Source organism: Gasterosteus aculeatus, chromosome X (assembly GCF_964276395.1).
Source record: "Gasterosteus aculeatus chromosome X, fGasAcu3.hap1.1, whole genome shotgun sequence".
NCBI classification, from domain to species: domain Eukaryota; kingdom Metazoa; phylum Chordata; class Actinopteri; order Perciformes; family Gasterosteidae; genus Gasterosteus; species Gasterosteus aculeatus.
In genome coordinates, this window is record NC_135698.1 from 3,247,370 (window position 1) to 3,262,192 (window position 14,823).

General features: G+C 49.7%; 1 protein-coding gene across 1 annotated transcript; it reads left to right on the top strand.

Moving 5' to 3' along the window:
* Window positions 1-1,547: 1,547 nt before the first annotated feature.
* LOC120809347 (NEDD4-binding protein 1) lies at window positions 1,548-13,275 on the top strand. Its single transcript, XM_040163076.2, has 12 exons — window positions 1,548-2,098; window positions 4,566-4,793; window positions 4,938-5,111; window positions 5,342-5,844; window positions 6,333-6,723; window positions 6,919-7,272; window positions 7,755-7,990; window positions 9,550-9,680; window positions 9,851-9,947; window positions 10,367-10,474; window positions 11,301-11,453; window positions 11,569-13,275. Exons 1-12 carry the CDS (start codon window positions 1,760-1,762, stop codon window positions 11,936-11,938), a joined length of 3,084 nt encoding a protein of 1,027 aa, XP_040019010.2. The 5' UTR covers window positions 1,548-1,759; the 3' UTR covers window positions 11,939-13,275.
* The last annotated feature ends 1,548 nt before the right edge of the window (window positions 13,276-14,823 follow it).

A 14,823-nucleotide genomic window follows, 5' to 3' on the forward strand; every position in this document is an offset into this window, starting at 1 on the left:
TGAGTGATGGCAGCACACATGGTTATATTACCCACACGCTGTCCCTATTTATAGGCCCACTAAAGCAGTGATTAGTTGGTGATCAGTTAAGCAATCAGTGTTTGCACATGTTAGCACATGAGGAGTGTGTCTGTGTGACCTGGTGAATAAGTGTAGCATTTGGATGGAAAATGAATGCAAGTCACTTCCGGATGGATCTATGTGTTTCAGGTAGAGAATTGTGCGTAGTGTGTTTTGAAAAGAGTGTTTCATGCAATTGAAAACTGAGTCAGAGGCTGAGAAATAGCTTATGGTTTTGAAGATTTGGCATGTAGTTTTGCACTTTGAGTCGGAGGTTTCAGAAATCGTGTGACATGAAAATATTTTGTGTGTAAGCAGTTGGTAAAAACTGTATAAAATACTTCACTTCGGACATACACCTGCTGTGCCTTCTATTCTACCTGCTGCACATTTTCAATGTTCTTGTACCTCGGCATTGTTCCACGAGCGGGGTGAACTTCCCAGAAATGCATACTAGATTTCAAGCCAGCAGGGTCAAATGTTCCAACGGTTGTAAGGGCGTCACGAGGTGGGTGAGACTTCTGTGTGTCGGCCTACTGTAAGTGTAGGTGCAGTTGGTGTGATGAACTCTGACGGTGCTTAGCGGAGGATGTGGTTTTTCGAAGCAAATTATTCATTTGTTTTCGCCCTTTTGTGATATTATGTACCTGACTGAATGAAACGTGTGGGATGGCCCTTACCAGCCTGGCAACCGCATGGTTTCACTCCCCCTTCTACCTTTTCTTTAAAGGTAAGTGACTTCAGAGTTCAGTACGCTCATGTATGATGAGCTTAACTTAGTCTGTTATGACCAGCAGTGCAGCGTGGGGTTTGTTCCCACGCTGTTTTACACTTTAACACCTGGTGGCCGGCCTTCTGAAAGTAGAAAAGCGCTTAAAGGTAATGCGATAATTCTCAAAGGGGGACCCTTTACTTTTTTCGCGGCGCGTGCCGGCGAGACCAGTAGAGTTTAGTAGAGTAAACATTTAGTGCACGCGCACACTATTACAGATATAATTCTCATTTGCTTTTGAAAATAATCTTATTAAGAATATAGGCGAATCTGCGTGTCGTGTTTTGATTTTTTTGTTTGTAGCCTACAACATATCGGCAGATCAACAGCGATGGAAAGTAACTAAGTAGGCTACATTTATTCAAGTACTATGCTTTGTTTTGAGGTAGTCTACTTTACATAGTTCAATTTTATATATATTTATATTTTTTTTATAAATATTATATTCATTTTACACAACTTCATTTTGGTAACTAGTTACATTCCACGTTGAGATTAATGTAGGATACACTTTAACCGCATCAACAATCATAATCCAATATTATAAATACAGGCAGTACTTTAACTTAGTATATCGTCACGCTAATCTCGTGTGCTCTTACTTTAGTCAAATGTCAAAGGCAAAACTTTCTTGCAGTTTTACGCAAAAGATCCGAGTACTCGGGAGATATGAAACCGGGGAGAACAAACGTCGGGTTTTGATGACGCCATCACTGGGACTTTCCGGATACGTCATTCGGGGCTTCCGAGTTCCTAGGCTAAGCGCTACCCCTGTTGTTCATGTCGCTAGGCGCCGTAAACGTCGCCTGGTTGCTGCGGAGGACGCACCGACGGAGACCATGAACACCCCGACGGCGCCCAAGCGCCCCGACGGGTTCGAGTGTTGAGGCGTCGGTCCCCGGCGCGACGGCGGGGCCGCGGGGCGGAATGTCAACAACGCGGCCTTTGCTCGGAATGAGGCGAGTCGCCGAGCTAACGTGCGCCGAGCAGCCGGCCGGCGGGCTCCCCGCGCCCGCGGCGGCGGCGGCGGCGGCGGGGCGGCGGCAGCGGCAGCAGCGGGAGGCCCTCACCGTGGACGAGTTCACGGTGCCGGAGGCGAAGCAAGACGAGCTGACGTGCGCCACGGCTCGAGTGGAGCAGGTTTTCAAAGTGACGTTCACCATCATCGGCCTGCTGGACCACGCGGGGCCGCCGCACGGCAGCAAAACGCCGCGGCAGATATGGCTGCAGCTGCGGGGAACCGGGGACGACGTGTCGAAGGCAAAGGTGAGGTCGCGTTGAGCCGTCTTCCGCCGCGACAAACGGGGGTCGTTGTCGACCGGATAACCAGTGTTGTTTGGCCCACGCAACGGGTGTGTCTCGATAAAGGGTGTTGTTGTTGTTGTGGTTGTTGTAGCAACTAAGAGATAAAGTTCAACGCCGACTGCCTCTTCCTCTTTAGCCCACATCCGCAGTACTTTATGACGTCACGTCAAATATGTCTGACGTCGGATCGGTTGGCAAAGAAGCCACCAAATGGTGTCACACCCACGGGCAATTGTGTCTTTGTGTTCAGTGGCCGGCGCCGTGTGTTGTGCTTTGCACAACCCTGATTTCCAAAGGAATACTTTCCCGCCGCTGACCACAATCTTACAGGGTTTGGGGTCACGTGGACGCCAATGGGAGAGGTGGTGTACCTCTGGGTGCAACGCAATTCCTTTAGTGTGTCACCGAGGAATGAATGCACTGCATTTATTAATTTCCCCAAGACCATCTCAGATCCCCCGGAAGGGCTCTCCTACTTTTGATATCTGCAGCACGATGTGGCCTCCGTCCTAGTGAAGCCGTGCCCAGTGGGACCGAATCCCATCAACTGACACTAAAAGTCGCCGTCACGCCCAAAGTCCATTTTTTAAAAAGAAGCACCTGGGGCCCGCGACGCATTTTTGAGATTTGTATATGCAAAGTGCCTGTTGGCATCTGTGGCGTTCGCCGATCCCTGTGTGATTTCCCATGCGTCTGTCACACTTCTGCATCTTGTGTCATGGGTCTGTTTAGTTGCTTCCCCTGTAACCAGCTGTTCCGAGCTCTGCTAGTCAACCGGAGACATATGGGGCGGGGGGGGGGGGGGGGGTCGCCTGTTTAAGTCACGGTCACAATGGCCAATCTTTCTTGTGGTGGAGTACACTTTGTGACTGCTTGTATTTAGGTTGATTGGAAAATGTATCCACGGCGGGCAGCCATGTATTTGCTTTTCATACTTTAATATCCAAATAAAATTTCCCCTAAATAACGGAAGGATTCCCCAAAGCCACAGGGACTAACGTTGTGAGATTTTATTGACCTAGGTGTCTTCTCCGTCTCCTTTGGTCCTGAATGACGACGTTATCTCGTCTCCCTTGATGTGGAGGTGACCAGTGGGCGTCTCCGCATGCCAGCACAGATGTTTGTACATCGGGCGTGGGGGCGATACAGTAGGGATCGAGAAAATGTGTTCACTGGAAAGGCGTGCAGGGCGGCGTTTCTGGTGAAAGTGGGACGGTCGTGTTTTAGGTGAGATTTTGAGTTCGACGCGTTGCCTCTTTTCGTTGCCACTGTTTTTGAACACCTTTCTATTGGCTCTGTCATTTGTGACAATCCTTTATATATTTAAAATCAATCTAATGTAGCCCGCAAACAAAAAAATAATCGCACTCGTTTTCATATAAATCGATTATCCCGACAGGCCTTTGTTGCGTCAAGGCTACTCAAAGTTTTCCTTGTGCAACTGAGTCATATAATGTGAAAACATCTCTGCAGTGGAATCCGCTCCCGGTGGTCACCGCCACATCCACTTTAAATCTCATTTTAAAAAGAAAAATAAAATAACTTAATAACTAAATCTCTAATTGAATTGAACTAAATAAAAAAAAAACAGATTTCCATTAATAGTTTTATTTCAGCAACAATTCTGGTGCCCTTTTCAGTCTGACGTCCTTTCTATATTTTGTTGAGTCATTTTACATTCATTCTCAGTTTCTTTTCTTTTTTTTTCTTGCACATTAATGCTAAATAAATGTGACAGTATTGTTGTGGAATATTTCAACAAAACTTATTCGGGAGAAGAGAATGAATTCTTTCAATGTTTATCTAATAAAAAACATTGATGAATGATCGAAGTTGCAAAAAGTCCATTTATTGCTTGCAAGCAGGAGGCAAACCAAGTCGAGATAAGAACCAAGGTTAAGATTAAGAGGGCAACACAAAGTGCTCCTTTTGTACGAGCGCCTGTTAACTCCCTTTTTTTTTTCATATGGAAACCTCAAATCCTTTCTGCTTTTGCACATCAGCGTCAAACACAGGCACTTGAGACGCAGGTTTTAGCACAAGGCAACGTTATAACATATGTTTACCATCACAGTATCTGCTAGGAAGTAACCGCACCCGCCTGCAGCTGATTCATCCGAACATTTCCCTTAGTCGCGAGATTCCCTGAATCAATGACGAGTGTTTAGTTTCGCCGTCTGTCAGCGCAACGGCTCTGCAGCGAGTTGCGTGGGAGTTTGTGTGCTCATGAACAAGTACAAGCGACTGTTGCCGCTATTCCTGTAAATAAAAGTATTTAATTTAGACTAACGTGATTAATTCCAAATCTCGCCGACATCTCTGCTATTTCTTTTTCATTCGTTTAGTAGGGTGTCATTGAGCTGCAAAAAGCAACGCAGTCATGTGTGCGCGTGCGCATTCCTAGCATGTCGCTCTCCTTGTCGTGCAGGAATATGTTCGAGGACTCTGTGACCCAGAGCTACGGAAAGAAGAGCGGTACCCAGCGGACATGCACTGCATTTTTGCTGGAGCCCGCGGCCTCTTCCTGGACAGGCTCATGCGGGACACGAGCGCCGAAGTCGTGGTGCCTGAGCCGGGCCGCCTGCGCCTGCTGGGCCGGGCTGAGCCCGTAGTGATGGCCCAGAGCCGGGTGCAGCAATTTGTAGCGCTGTTCCAGGTAAGTGGGTTTACCGCACGGTGGCTTGTGGGAAGGAGATTTCTTTTAGGTGCACGGGGGGGGGGTTCGTCTACATTATTAATCCGGCGCTCGCCCGAAGAACTCGCCTCGTCCTCCTGAAACTCTCGTTTGTGACGCATCCAGGAAAAGCAGAGTCTGCCGAGCGAGAGGGAGCCCGCCGTGAAGCGGGCGTTCAAGTCCTTTGTGGAGGAAAGGGATGACAAGTACACGATGGAGCTTCTTCTGCTGCCCAGTGCCCTGAAGGAAGAGCTGCTGGGGCTGGCTCACAGCCCCACGACCACAAACTCATCCTCCCGGGTTAGTGGATTCCATTTAAACACAATTTCTTAACACCGTTTATTGCAGTACATCATTAACCGCTGTGTCGAGCTTGTCCAACTTCAGAAGCCCTTACGGTTGATGTAGTATGATTTACTACATGTACACGTGTCCCAATACGTATATACACTACACTTTTTTTGGCTTCATCGCCAAAGCTTTACATTTTAAGTTTGAAAGGGAAGTCATGATGGTTTCCGCTCGACCAGACGCCGCTCCCGACTGCGGCCGAGATCGACCAGGACCGCTCGCAGAGCAGCACCCCCGTGACGGAGCTCTCCAACCAAATCCTCGGCACCAGCTTCGAGGAGAAAGGGGGCGGCGGCGGCAAAGTGGGAGGAGCGACGGGCTCGGGTCCCGAGGGCGCCCCGCTCAACGGCACCCGGCCCTCGCACAAGCGGCGCTCGTCCGAGAGCGAGCCGCGCGACACAAAGAGACAGTACTCCCTGGAGCGCCGGGACGAGTCGCCGGAGCGGGCGAGAGAGCGACAGCGGGACAGAGAGGGCCGCGGCGGCGGCGGCTGCAGATCCAAAACCCCCTCCACGTCTTCCTCCCTCTCCTCCTCTTCCTCCTCCTCCTCGTCCTCCTCCTCCTCGGGGAAAGCGAACGCCGTGGCCGGCGTGATCATGCTGGACGCGAGCGAAGGAGCCTCGGATGACGGGGAGGCCGTTAGCCCGGAAACCAACCTCCGCTGCTTGGTCAACTTCTTCAGGTAAACGAGCGAATAGGAGTTCTTCATTAATACATCATTAAGCAGTAAAGCTGTACTTTTACCGATACATTATAATAATGTATCGGTTCATGGGTGTTGTTGGGGCCGACGCGCAGCAAAATTCTAAAGCGTAGGTAAGTAGCGGCCTTTCAGCACAAAATGGCGTTCGCCACCAAACGTTGTGCATCGCATTTCAGTAGCCTGGAGGAAAAAGAGTCCCTGTACGTGTAAACAGCGTTGGGTCTCCTTGCAAGATCTCGCCGCATCTCATTAATTCTCATGGCCGATGACGTCCACCCTAATTGTCCGGTTTGCGGAAGCTCCACATTGCCCGAAACCGATCATTTGTTGGGATTTACGGTCTTTTTTTGTCAACTAACGGTCGCTCAATAAGGCACCGCTGTGACTCACTCTCATCCAATCAGAACGCTGGATTTCATCCACCCGTATTTTAATGCCTTTTAGAACATTTCTTTTGTTTTTTTTAGAACTATGGGTTACGAGCAGGCAGTGGTGGAGCGCGTCGTCAAGGAGACGGGACAGACGGAAGATACCTTCCTCGTTCTGGAGAGAATCGTTGAGGAGACCCAGCGTTGTACGGAGGGCTCAAACGGCGGGGAAAAGGAGAGGCGACTGAACTCTGTGCGCTCTCCTGACACTCCCTCCTCCTCCTCATCGCCGTTGTTGTCTTCGTCGTCCTCCTCTTCCTTGGTCGCTCGGTTCAAAGAGAAGGAGCGCGAGCTGAGCAGAGCATCGGCTGACCAGGGCCGATCTAAGGAGAACATCAAGCCCAACCAGCGCGGAGGCAGCAGCAGCAGCAGCAGCAACGGTCTGGGACACCGCAGGCAGTGCAGCGGCAGTGAGACCAGCACTCAGCAGGTAACTTTTCAAACAAAACACCTGATCTCCATTTTTAAGTCCTTCAGGTGTCCTTCAAGTGTAAAATTTATTTTTTATTTTTGCTTCTCCGCATGATCCATTTCGGCTGATATCAGATAAAATAACCCAATGTTGTTAGTTACCCTGCGCTCCACTTTGCTCCCTGAACGATCTCGCGCCCCCGTCTCGTTTCAGGCCGTCGCCATCAAGCGGAGCTCCAGCGCTCAGGGAGGAGCAGGACGCTACGAGGTGATCACCATCGACGACGAGGACGACGACGACGGCGTCGTCCTCGCGAACAGCAGAGCAGCGGACAGTCGGCCGTCGCGGGTGACGACCCTGGCGCCGACCCACCCGGACGGCCAGTCTGGATCCAGGACGGACTACTTTGCGCGGGGAGGGGGCGGCGGCGTCTCCCAGAGGGACTTCCTGTCGAGGGGCGGGACGCAGACTTTGGGGGGTGCGGTGAAAGTCGAGGCGGTGACGGCGCTGCGCAGCACGCCTCAGTGGTTCACGGCCAACGCCAACTCCTTGACTTCGACCCCCAGTGTAGGTATTCTCCTCCCGGCCACCCAATAGTGGGTTTTCGTTCACTTTTTCATCTCTTCAAATGTAAATTTGAGACAATAACATACACGGGTATTTTAAATGAGTGTAATGTCAACTTTAAACCTTAGTATTAGAGCAATTTTGTACATCTTTTATACATGTATTTAAATATGTTGCCTGGGAAAGTCTTTAAAAGAGAATTTAACAAATCCGTTGTTGGACTTCCCGATGGATCAGCTTACATTCCTGCTGATTAGTCATTTTCTTCTTGTAGAGAAACTTGTATTTACATGATACACACTTGGTGAAAACAGCCAGACTTGTAGGGCAGTGTATATTGTGTATATTGTGTGACACTCCGTCCCACTCATGTTTTGCGTCACAGTGCTGGAAATGAGATCTTAAACTTTGTTGTGATTTCATGTCGTGACTCACCAGTTATTTCACCAGTGAGTTTTTTTTTCTTCTACTCTCCTCCTCAGTCAGCTCAGCCCTCCTCCCGGCCGCCTGCCTCCGCCTATCAGACCATCAGCCACACGGGGTCCCACGGGGTCGGAGCCAGGGCCCCCCCTGCCAACGACCCCCCCGTCGCCCCGGTGACCGGCTTCGCTCGTTTCCATCAGTCGCTGCGGACTCCTTACAGTCTGAAGTTGCCAAATGAGCCGGGACGTCAGGAGCTCCGACACGTCATCATAGACGGCAGCAACGTGGCCATGGCGTAAGTCGGCACCACCTGCTCCTGCGTGCGTGTGTGTGTGTGTGTGTGTGTGTGTGTGTGTGTGTGTGTGTGTGTGTGCGCGTGTGTGTTTACAACAGCTGTCCGCAGCTTGTGTTCTGCTTCAGCAAACTGCGCGATGGAGTTTTTCTTCGGTTTGAGTCACGTCGGTGTGACATGGATATGAAATAGTGCACACGTGTCGTGCTTTCGATGACACATGTAATACCAAACCGGGAGCGCACGCAGCCTCGTTCCTTTTGCACACGAAGCCGCCGCCGCCGCCGCCTTTCCCATCAACGCCGCCACTCTCCTCAGTTGAGGTCACACACACACACACACACACACACACACACACACTTTTAGTCATACCGGGGTGTGGTGCGTGGGTCACAGCTATGACCCCTTTTTGTGTGGGCGCACCAAAACTCCACCCACGGATTCACACAACTTTGTTACTCATCGTGCGTGTGTGTGTGTGTGTGTGCTGTTTTTGTGAAGAACGGCCCTTTTCTAGTAAAAACATTTCCACATTGGAGTCTTGAGAATGATGGTTTGTTTTACGCTGCTGATGTCTAATCTGTCTTCAACCCAGGGCCACTTTGTAATGCGTGTGTGGTGACGTCACACAATGCATCGGTTGCAGGTGCTGAGGGGTTCCCGACTTGCGTCACACCGCTGGAGACTTGTTGTATTTTTTTAGAATTTTTTCGTGTCGGAAGCAGAATGTCCGCTGTGCGTCTCTGCTTCACGGCCGCTCACGTGCGGCCGAATCGGTGATCGAGTTAGTAACCGGGAGCGAACGGGAAGTTGCATAAAGAAGAAGTGACATAACTGGCAGAAATGCACATGACAACGGAAAAAAAACGACAGAAGCTCCGTTCACGGTGGGCGACATGTTGACCCCTCGGAACAGTTTTTGTAATCATTTCTCTGAGAAAATCCATCAAATCCTCCTCCGGCACGAGTTTTGACTTCTCTCCAGCGTGCACATCGCTCTGCCCCGTTTCCCCTCAAGTTGCACTCGATCACTGTCAGAAAGATGGGAGGGCTTAGAGGCGTCGCAATTGGGCAGACGCCGCCTTTTAACACACAATCGCACACATCGGAGACAATCAGATAAAGTGCATCGCGTCTCTCCGCTTGTAAACAAACCCAAGTGAGGACGTCACTGTTTGAGCTCCGTGGCTTCCTGCTTGGCCCGACCTCGGGGGGCTTTCTCGCCGCAGCTGCTGCTGTTTTTTGTTTTGTTTTGCGGCAACTCATTTTGTTGCGCAGACCGCTTAGTGACGTGCGCCACCCTCCACCTCGCGCCGCCGCGGCTGACCCAGATTGTTGCCGTTGACGTGCAGTGCGTCTGTTTGGCTGCTGCAGGGGAGCCCGCTGAAACCAGCCTTTGCCTCGGTGCTGACCTGCTGTGTTTTGTTTTTTCCCCCCCCCCCGATGTTCTTAATTTTGCATCAATAAGCATCATTTGGTTTCTCTTGCGGCTTCGTCACTTTCGTCGCTTTCTCACAGCTCGCCTCATGCTATCTGCCTCTCCTCCTCCTCCTCCTCCTCAGCCACGGCCTTCATCGCTTCTTCTCCTGTCGGGGAATCGCGCTGGCAGTGGAAACCTTTTGGAGGCTCGGCCACAGGGAGATCACCGTCTTCGTCCCCCAGTGGCGTCAGAAAAGAGACCGCTCCACAACAGGTACGCCCGTGCCTGGCTCGCCGCCCACGACTCTTTGCGCCGTGGCGCGTCATTCTTCGAACCGGCCACACGAGGGCGGCCACGATCCAAGCAAATTGTGTTTGGGTGTTCTTCTTCTGCCATTTTTACCACGGTGTAACATTAATAGAGTTGTTGTTATCCTATTACAGAGCAACATTTTCTAAACCAGCTAGAGGACCTGAGACTGCTCTCCTTCACTCCCTCCAGAGAGGTGTGTGGCCAGAGGATATCCTCACATGACGACAGGTACACACACACACACTTTTCTTAAAGCTTGGATTAAATCAGACTTCTTAGAGGAGAGGGTCCTTTTAAATCCACGCGGCGTCGAGCCGAGCGGATTCCTCTACACCTGCTCTGCCATCTTTGGGCATTTCCCCTTGTATTTATCTTGCTAGTGTACAACTCTGGGTCCCGTACGCCCACCCATCACTATACTTTCACAGTAGACACGAGTAACCTCGTTAACTAGCGGACGGATTCGACAGATCATCGTCAAGTGCAAAAGCGGTGTCGTATGATTTCATATGAAGTTTTGCAATGACTTTTGAAAGCCGGATCTCCTCAGCGCCTTCGAGTTGATTTGCAAATGTGTCTGTTCTGACATAATATGTAATATGTCACGTGTTTTCTGGACTCTCTCTCTCTCTCTCCCTCTCCGTCAGGTTCCTGCTCCACCTAGCAGAAAAAACGGACGGGATCATCGTAACCAATGACAACCTGAGGGACTTTGTCGACACCTCGGACACCTGGCGCAAGATCATTCAAGAGAGGTGATCGACTGCTGTGTGTCCAGTCCGCCGCTCCCATTTCCCAACAAGCCACTGGAGAATCCGCCGACTCGTCTATTTGCTTTTTACTAACATTCTTGTTGCGCCTGAAGGAAGAACAATGAGAATCCAGGGAGCAGATTAACATTGACTTTAGTTGGATTTCGAATCAAAGGCGAAATATTCAATCCGAGCTATAATTTAGTTCATTTTTATTTAACATTTGAGGAAGTAAACGACAGGGAATGTTTGTGGGACAGTTGATTGACACCGACGTTGTGGTTCAGTTTACTTTCTTGGACCCAAAAAAGCTTTTACAGTGAAAAGTACTGTACTCATTTGAATGACTTATCAATTAGATAGATGTTTATGAACTGCACTTGAGTCACCGCAGTGTACTTGCAAAGCTCTCAGCACAGAAGGTTTGGTAGGTAAATGTGGGCATTACACAGCTGTTCTTTGCTTCTTTTTTTTTTGTTGTTTAATTGTTTTTCAAGGGGACAATTTTTCCCACGTAGATTCGAAGATTCCCATCTTCAACTATGCTGACAAAAAGGTTTATTTTATGTAACATTTAACGATATACTGCATGCAAGTTATTGAAGGTTATGTGGTGCGACGCTTCTTTTTAAAAATTTTCGATGGTTGCGATAAACGACACCGCCGAGCGGGACGTCTTCCTGCAAAACAAATACTGTAGGTGTTAATAGACGAGTTCAGATGAACGTATTTCCCGCTCAGAAATATTTTCCGTTGGGAGACAAAACAATCCCCATTTGCGAAAAACTCTCGCGTTTACCTGAAATCTCTTGTCCTTTTCCACCGGCAGGTTGCTTCCGTTTACTTTCGTGGAGGACCACTTCATGATCCCCGACGACCCTCTGGGGAAAAACGGACCTCACCTTAACGTCTTCCTGCGTAGGGACGACCGGTGGGCTTCGCCTGCACATGTCTCTGCGTCGGAGCCGAGAGGAAACCCGCGGTACGTCTCCGTCCCGCCGCCGCCATGTCACGTGTTTGATGATGCGATGACCTGAGTTGTTGTTGTTGTTGTTGTTCTGGCCGTGCTCCTCACTTCTATATCTACCCCCTGTCAGGAGGGCTCCAGTCTCCCCTCCACCTCTGAGGCCCTCAGACTTCCGGCCTCCCCCCCAGCAGCCGGTTCGCGGCCCGGCGCTCCACTCCGCCGCCCGGCCCCCCGCCTCCACCCACCGGCCGCCTCCCTCCCCGACGCCCCGCCCCGCCACGCAGTGGTCCCACTCCGGCGGCCCCGAATGGTTCCCGCCCCGCCGCTCCCCGTCCCCCTCGCCCTCGCCCCCGCCCCAGCGGTCGCCGGCGGAGACGACGGAGCTGAAGGGGAAGCTGTACGACATCTTCCCCGACCAGAAGCAGCGGATCGACCGCATCCTCTGCGACAACCCGTACATGAGAGACCTGAACGCCCTGTCGGGGCTGCTGCTGGGATGAACACACCTGTCGGCATAAAACAATTTGTTTCACCGTTTCTTCCCGCCTGACGGTCATGGGGAAGTTTTTGATTTTTTTTAAAATCAGATTTCGCGTCACATCAGCTGCTATCGACAAAAGGTCTTTTTTTTTTTTTCCTCGGCGGATGTTTTTCTCGCCCTCGTTTTTTTTGCTTTTAAAGTTGGATGAACAACACGTCCAGAAACTCAAAATCTTAAAAAAAAAAAAAATGCCATAATCGTCGAGCAACAGAGTGTTTTTGGTTCCTTCAATGTGGGCCGAGCACAGGGAGAAAATGTTGTGGACCAACAGCAGTGGTCAAAGCCTCGTTTCCATCAGACTCCAAAGCTGTGAGCTGTTTATTGGTTCCGCGTATTAGTTCTGCACTCGTTACGTTCCCCCGATGGGCCGGGCCAAACTTTTTCAACTCCATTTGTCAGTGAGCGGTTTCAGCAGTCAGCCAGAGTTACGCTTGTTTTTGAAGCGTGTGTCACGAGCTTTATCGGCTCATGTTGGACAGAAACCCCCCCCCCCCAAAAAGTTCAGTTTGGACCCCAGACACATTTCCCTTCTGGGTACGGCGTCTGAGGACCATCACTGTGACGTCCCGACCCCCGCCGTCGGAGGTCATCTGGCCCCTCCGTGCTGCTGCTGTCTTGAAGATGATCTCTGAGAAGCTGCTGAATCTGGATCTGCTGCCGCGATCCGGAAGTGGATTTGAAGCCGCGCTGGTTCCAGTTGTGGTCGACGTTGACCCTGTGCGTTTTGCTCCCGAGTTTTCCGCCTCATGCTTCAGGTAATACGCCTGCAAGCGCCACACTACAAGAGTTTGGATGTATCCTATCAGTTTGACTTATGATTCACCAGAATTTGAAATAATTTGTGTATTTAGGCCAGAAGAAAATCGTGCAAAGACGACAACCGGTACTGTCATGATACATATTTTGTGTTAAATGGCTGAACTCAATCCACTTTCATTGATGGACCCGCAGAGATCTTGGTGTTTTTTTTTTTGTTTTTTTACCCTCGTACACCCAGAGAACGCGTGGTGCAGCGTATTTGTTGTGCATCAGAGGTTTGTAATGTAAACCCATTTGTAAGAAAAAGAGTCTCTGCACAAACATTTTACAAGGTGTCTAAAAGTCAAATTTGTTTGTACTTGCTATGTTGTTGTAAGGCTCACTGAAGGGTTTTTTTTTTTTTTTTTTTTGTAATATAATTATTTTGTGTATATCAGTTTTACTTTTTTGTAAATTCAAGGTTTTTTTCTGCTACCGTGCACATATGGTTTTGTGTATGTGGGGAAAAAGGAAATAAAAACCGCAGTTCCAATCAAACTTTTGTGTTTTGTTTCTCTAATTCATTCTTCAGAGGCAGTGTAACCCTTTTAAAATGTTTTGTAGTTTTGGGTGCGCTTCCTTTCCACTCCTGGACAATACATAGTGTTTGACATGCTCCCATAAGGTGCTGGCAGTGTGACGTTGACTTTTTTTACTCATGTTTTTATAATAATAATAATAATTCTAACTCAAAAGTTGAGTTTTTAACTCAACTTAACCCATGGCCATCGTTGTTGAGTTATATCCGCCTGGCCTGAAGGGGGTCGACCAGACCGACTGCCAGCTCGCAGATTCATATGGAAGCATTTGGCTGCGGGAGGGAATGAAAGGCGACCCCCCCCCCGTGCTGTTTGGGCCGTGATTTGTCTTTGGTTTCACATTTAGGGTTGTCTTGTCTGTATTGACGTGAATAACTGCCTTGAACGTTTATTGCCTCCGCACTCCCGAAATGGATGGCGTCCCGGACTCGGGGCGTCGTCATTGCCATTCTCTCGAGGCAAGAGAATGGCAGATAACCACAAACAATTCCACAAGCTTCTCTCCAGCATCTCTCGTGTTTGCTTCCGCTGCCACGTGTGTGCGCCGCCGTTTTGGAAGAATCCTTCCGGTATTGATTATTTTGACAGTGTTTCTAGTAGTTTGTGGTGCATGTTGACTGAGTCAGGGGGGCAGGGGTCAAATGCTTTGTTGGCACGACGGGTCCGAGAGTCACTACTGCAGGTTGTTCACTAGGGGGCAGTGTGCAGTGAGACGTGACCATTGCAGTGGCGTTTTGCTCGTGCACCATCAGTGCCGTTACCATTCATGAGCATTTCATTGGTACTACAACTCTCAAGAAAAAAAGATTTATGAGGAACGTGACTTAATAATTTCATCTTTTAGAGCTCTTTTACGAGCACTGTCACTGAACTAGATGCATGACACGGCCCACCTGTGTAAGCAATGTTTATAGTGCAGAGGACAGAGGATGCCTTTTCTTTACAGTGGCAAAGGCCGTTGAATAACTGCCTTTACAGTTTTGCATTCTCTCGTGTGGTTTGTTTTTACGAGGGTCGTGTTTTCGTGAAGAATTGGAAAGATCCGCTTTTGACTTTAAACGGTGGTTTTCCTCGTTGTAGACGTCGCCTTTAAAAATTGATTATTTCGATATATAGTATTTTGAAAACATCTCATCAAATGAGTGTTTACGGTTGGGTTCATGTTTACAAGCGTAGTGGTTCACTTCCTGGAGGAGCTTTAGAGTAGAAGCAACGCCGTCCAGACGCTTTGCCTCCATGCAAACGTGCGCGGCGGCCTGTATGCCAGACGGATGCACTGTTTTTCACAATTCTCCATGTTTGAGATTCAAGCTCTCATGCTATTGCTTCATGTGGACGGTTGTCTCTCTCCTAAGGCATAAGAAACCCTCGTCTGCTGACCCGCAGAGCTGGAGCGGAATTACAAAAGCGGCCCAAATGGACACGCAGGTGGGCTCGTGGTTTTCGGGGCAGAGCGACGCCAACATGCATGTGAATCCAGAGGGGGGGGGGGGGGGAAGACATTCCA

Excerpts from the sequence above, each read along its gene's own strand:
- LOC120809347 (XM_040163076.2), top strand. The coding sequence starts at position 1,760 with ATGTCAACAACGCGGCCTTTGCTCGGAATGAGGCGAGTCGCCGAGCTA. Across the intron at positions 5,112-5,341 it reads CCACAAACTCATCCTCCCGG|ACGCCGCTCCCGACTGCGGC; the intron begins GTTAGTGGATTC and ends CCGCTCGACCAG. Across the intron at positions 10,475-11,300 it reads CGCAAGATCATTCAAGAGAG|GTTGCTTCCGTTTACTTTCG; the intron begins GTGATCGACTGC and ends TTCCACCGGCAG.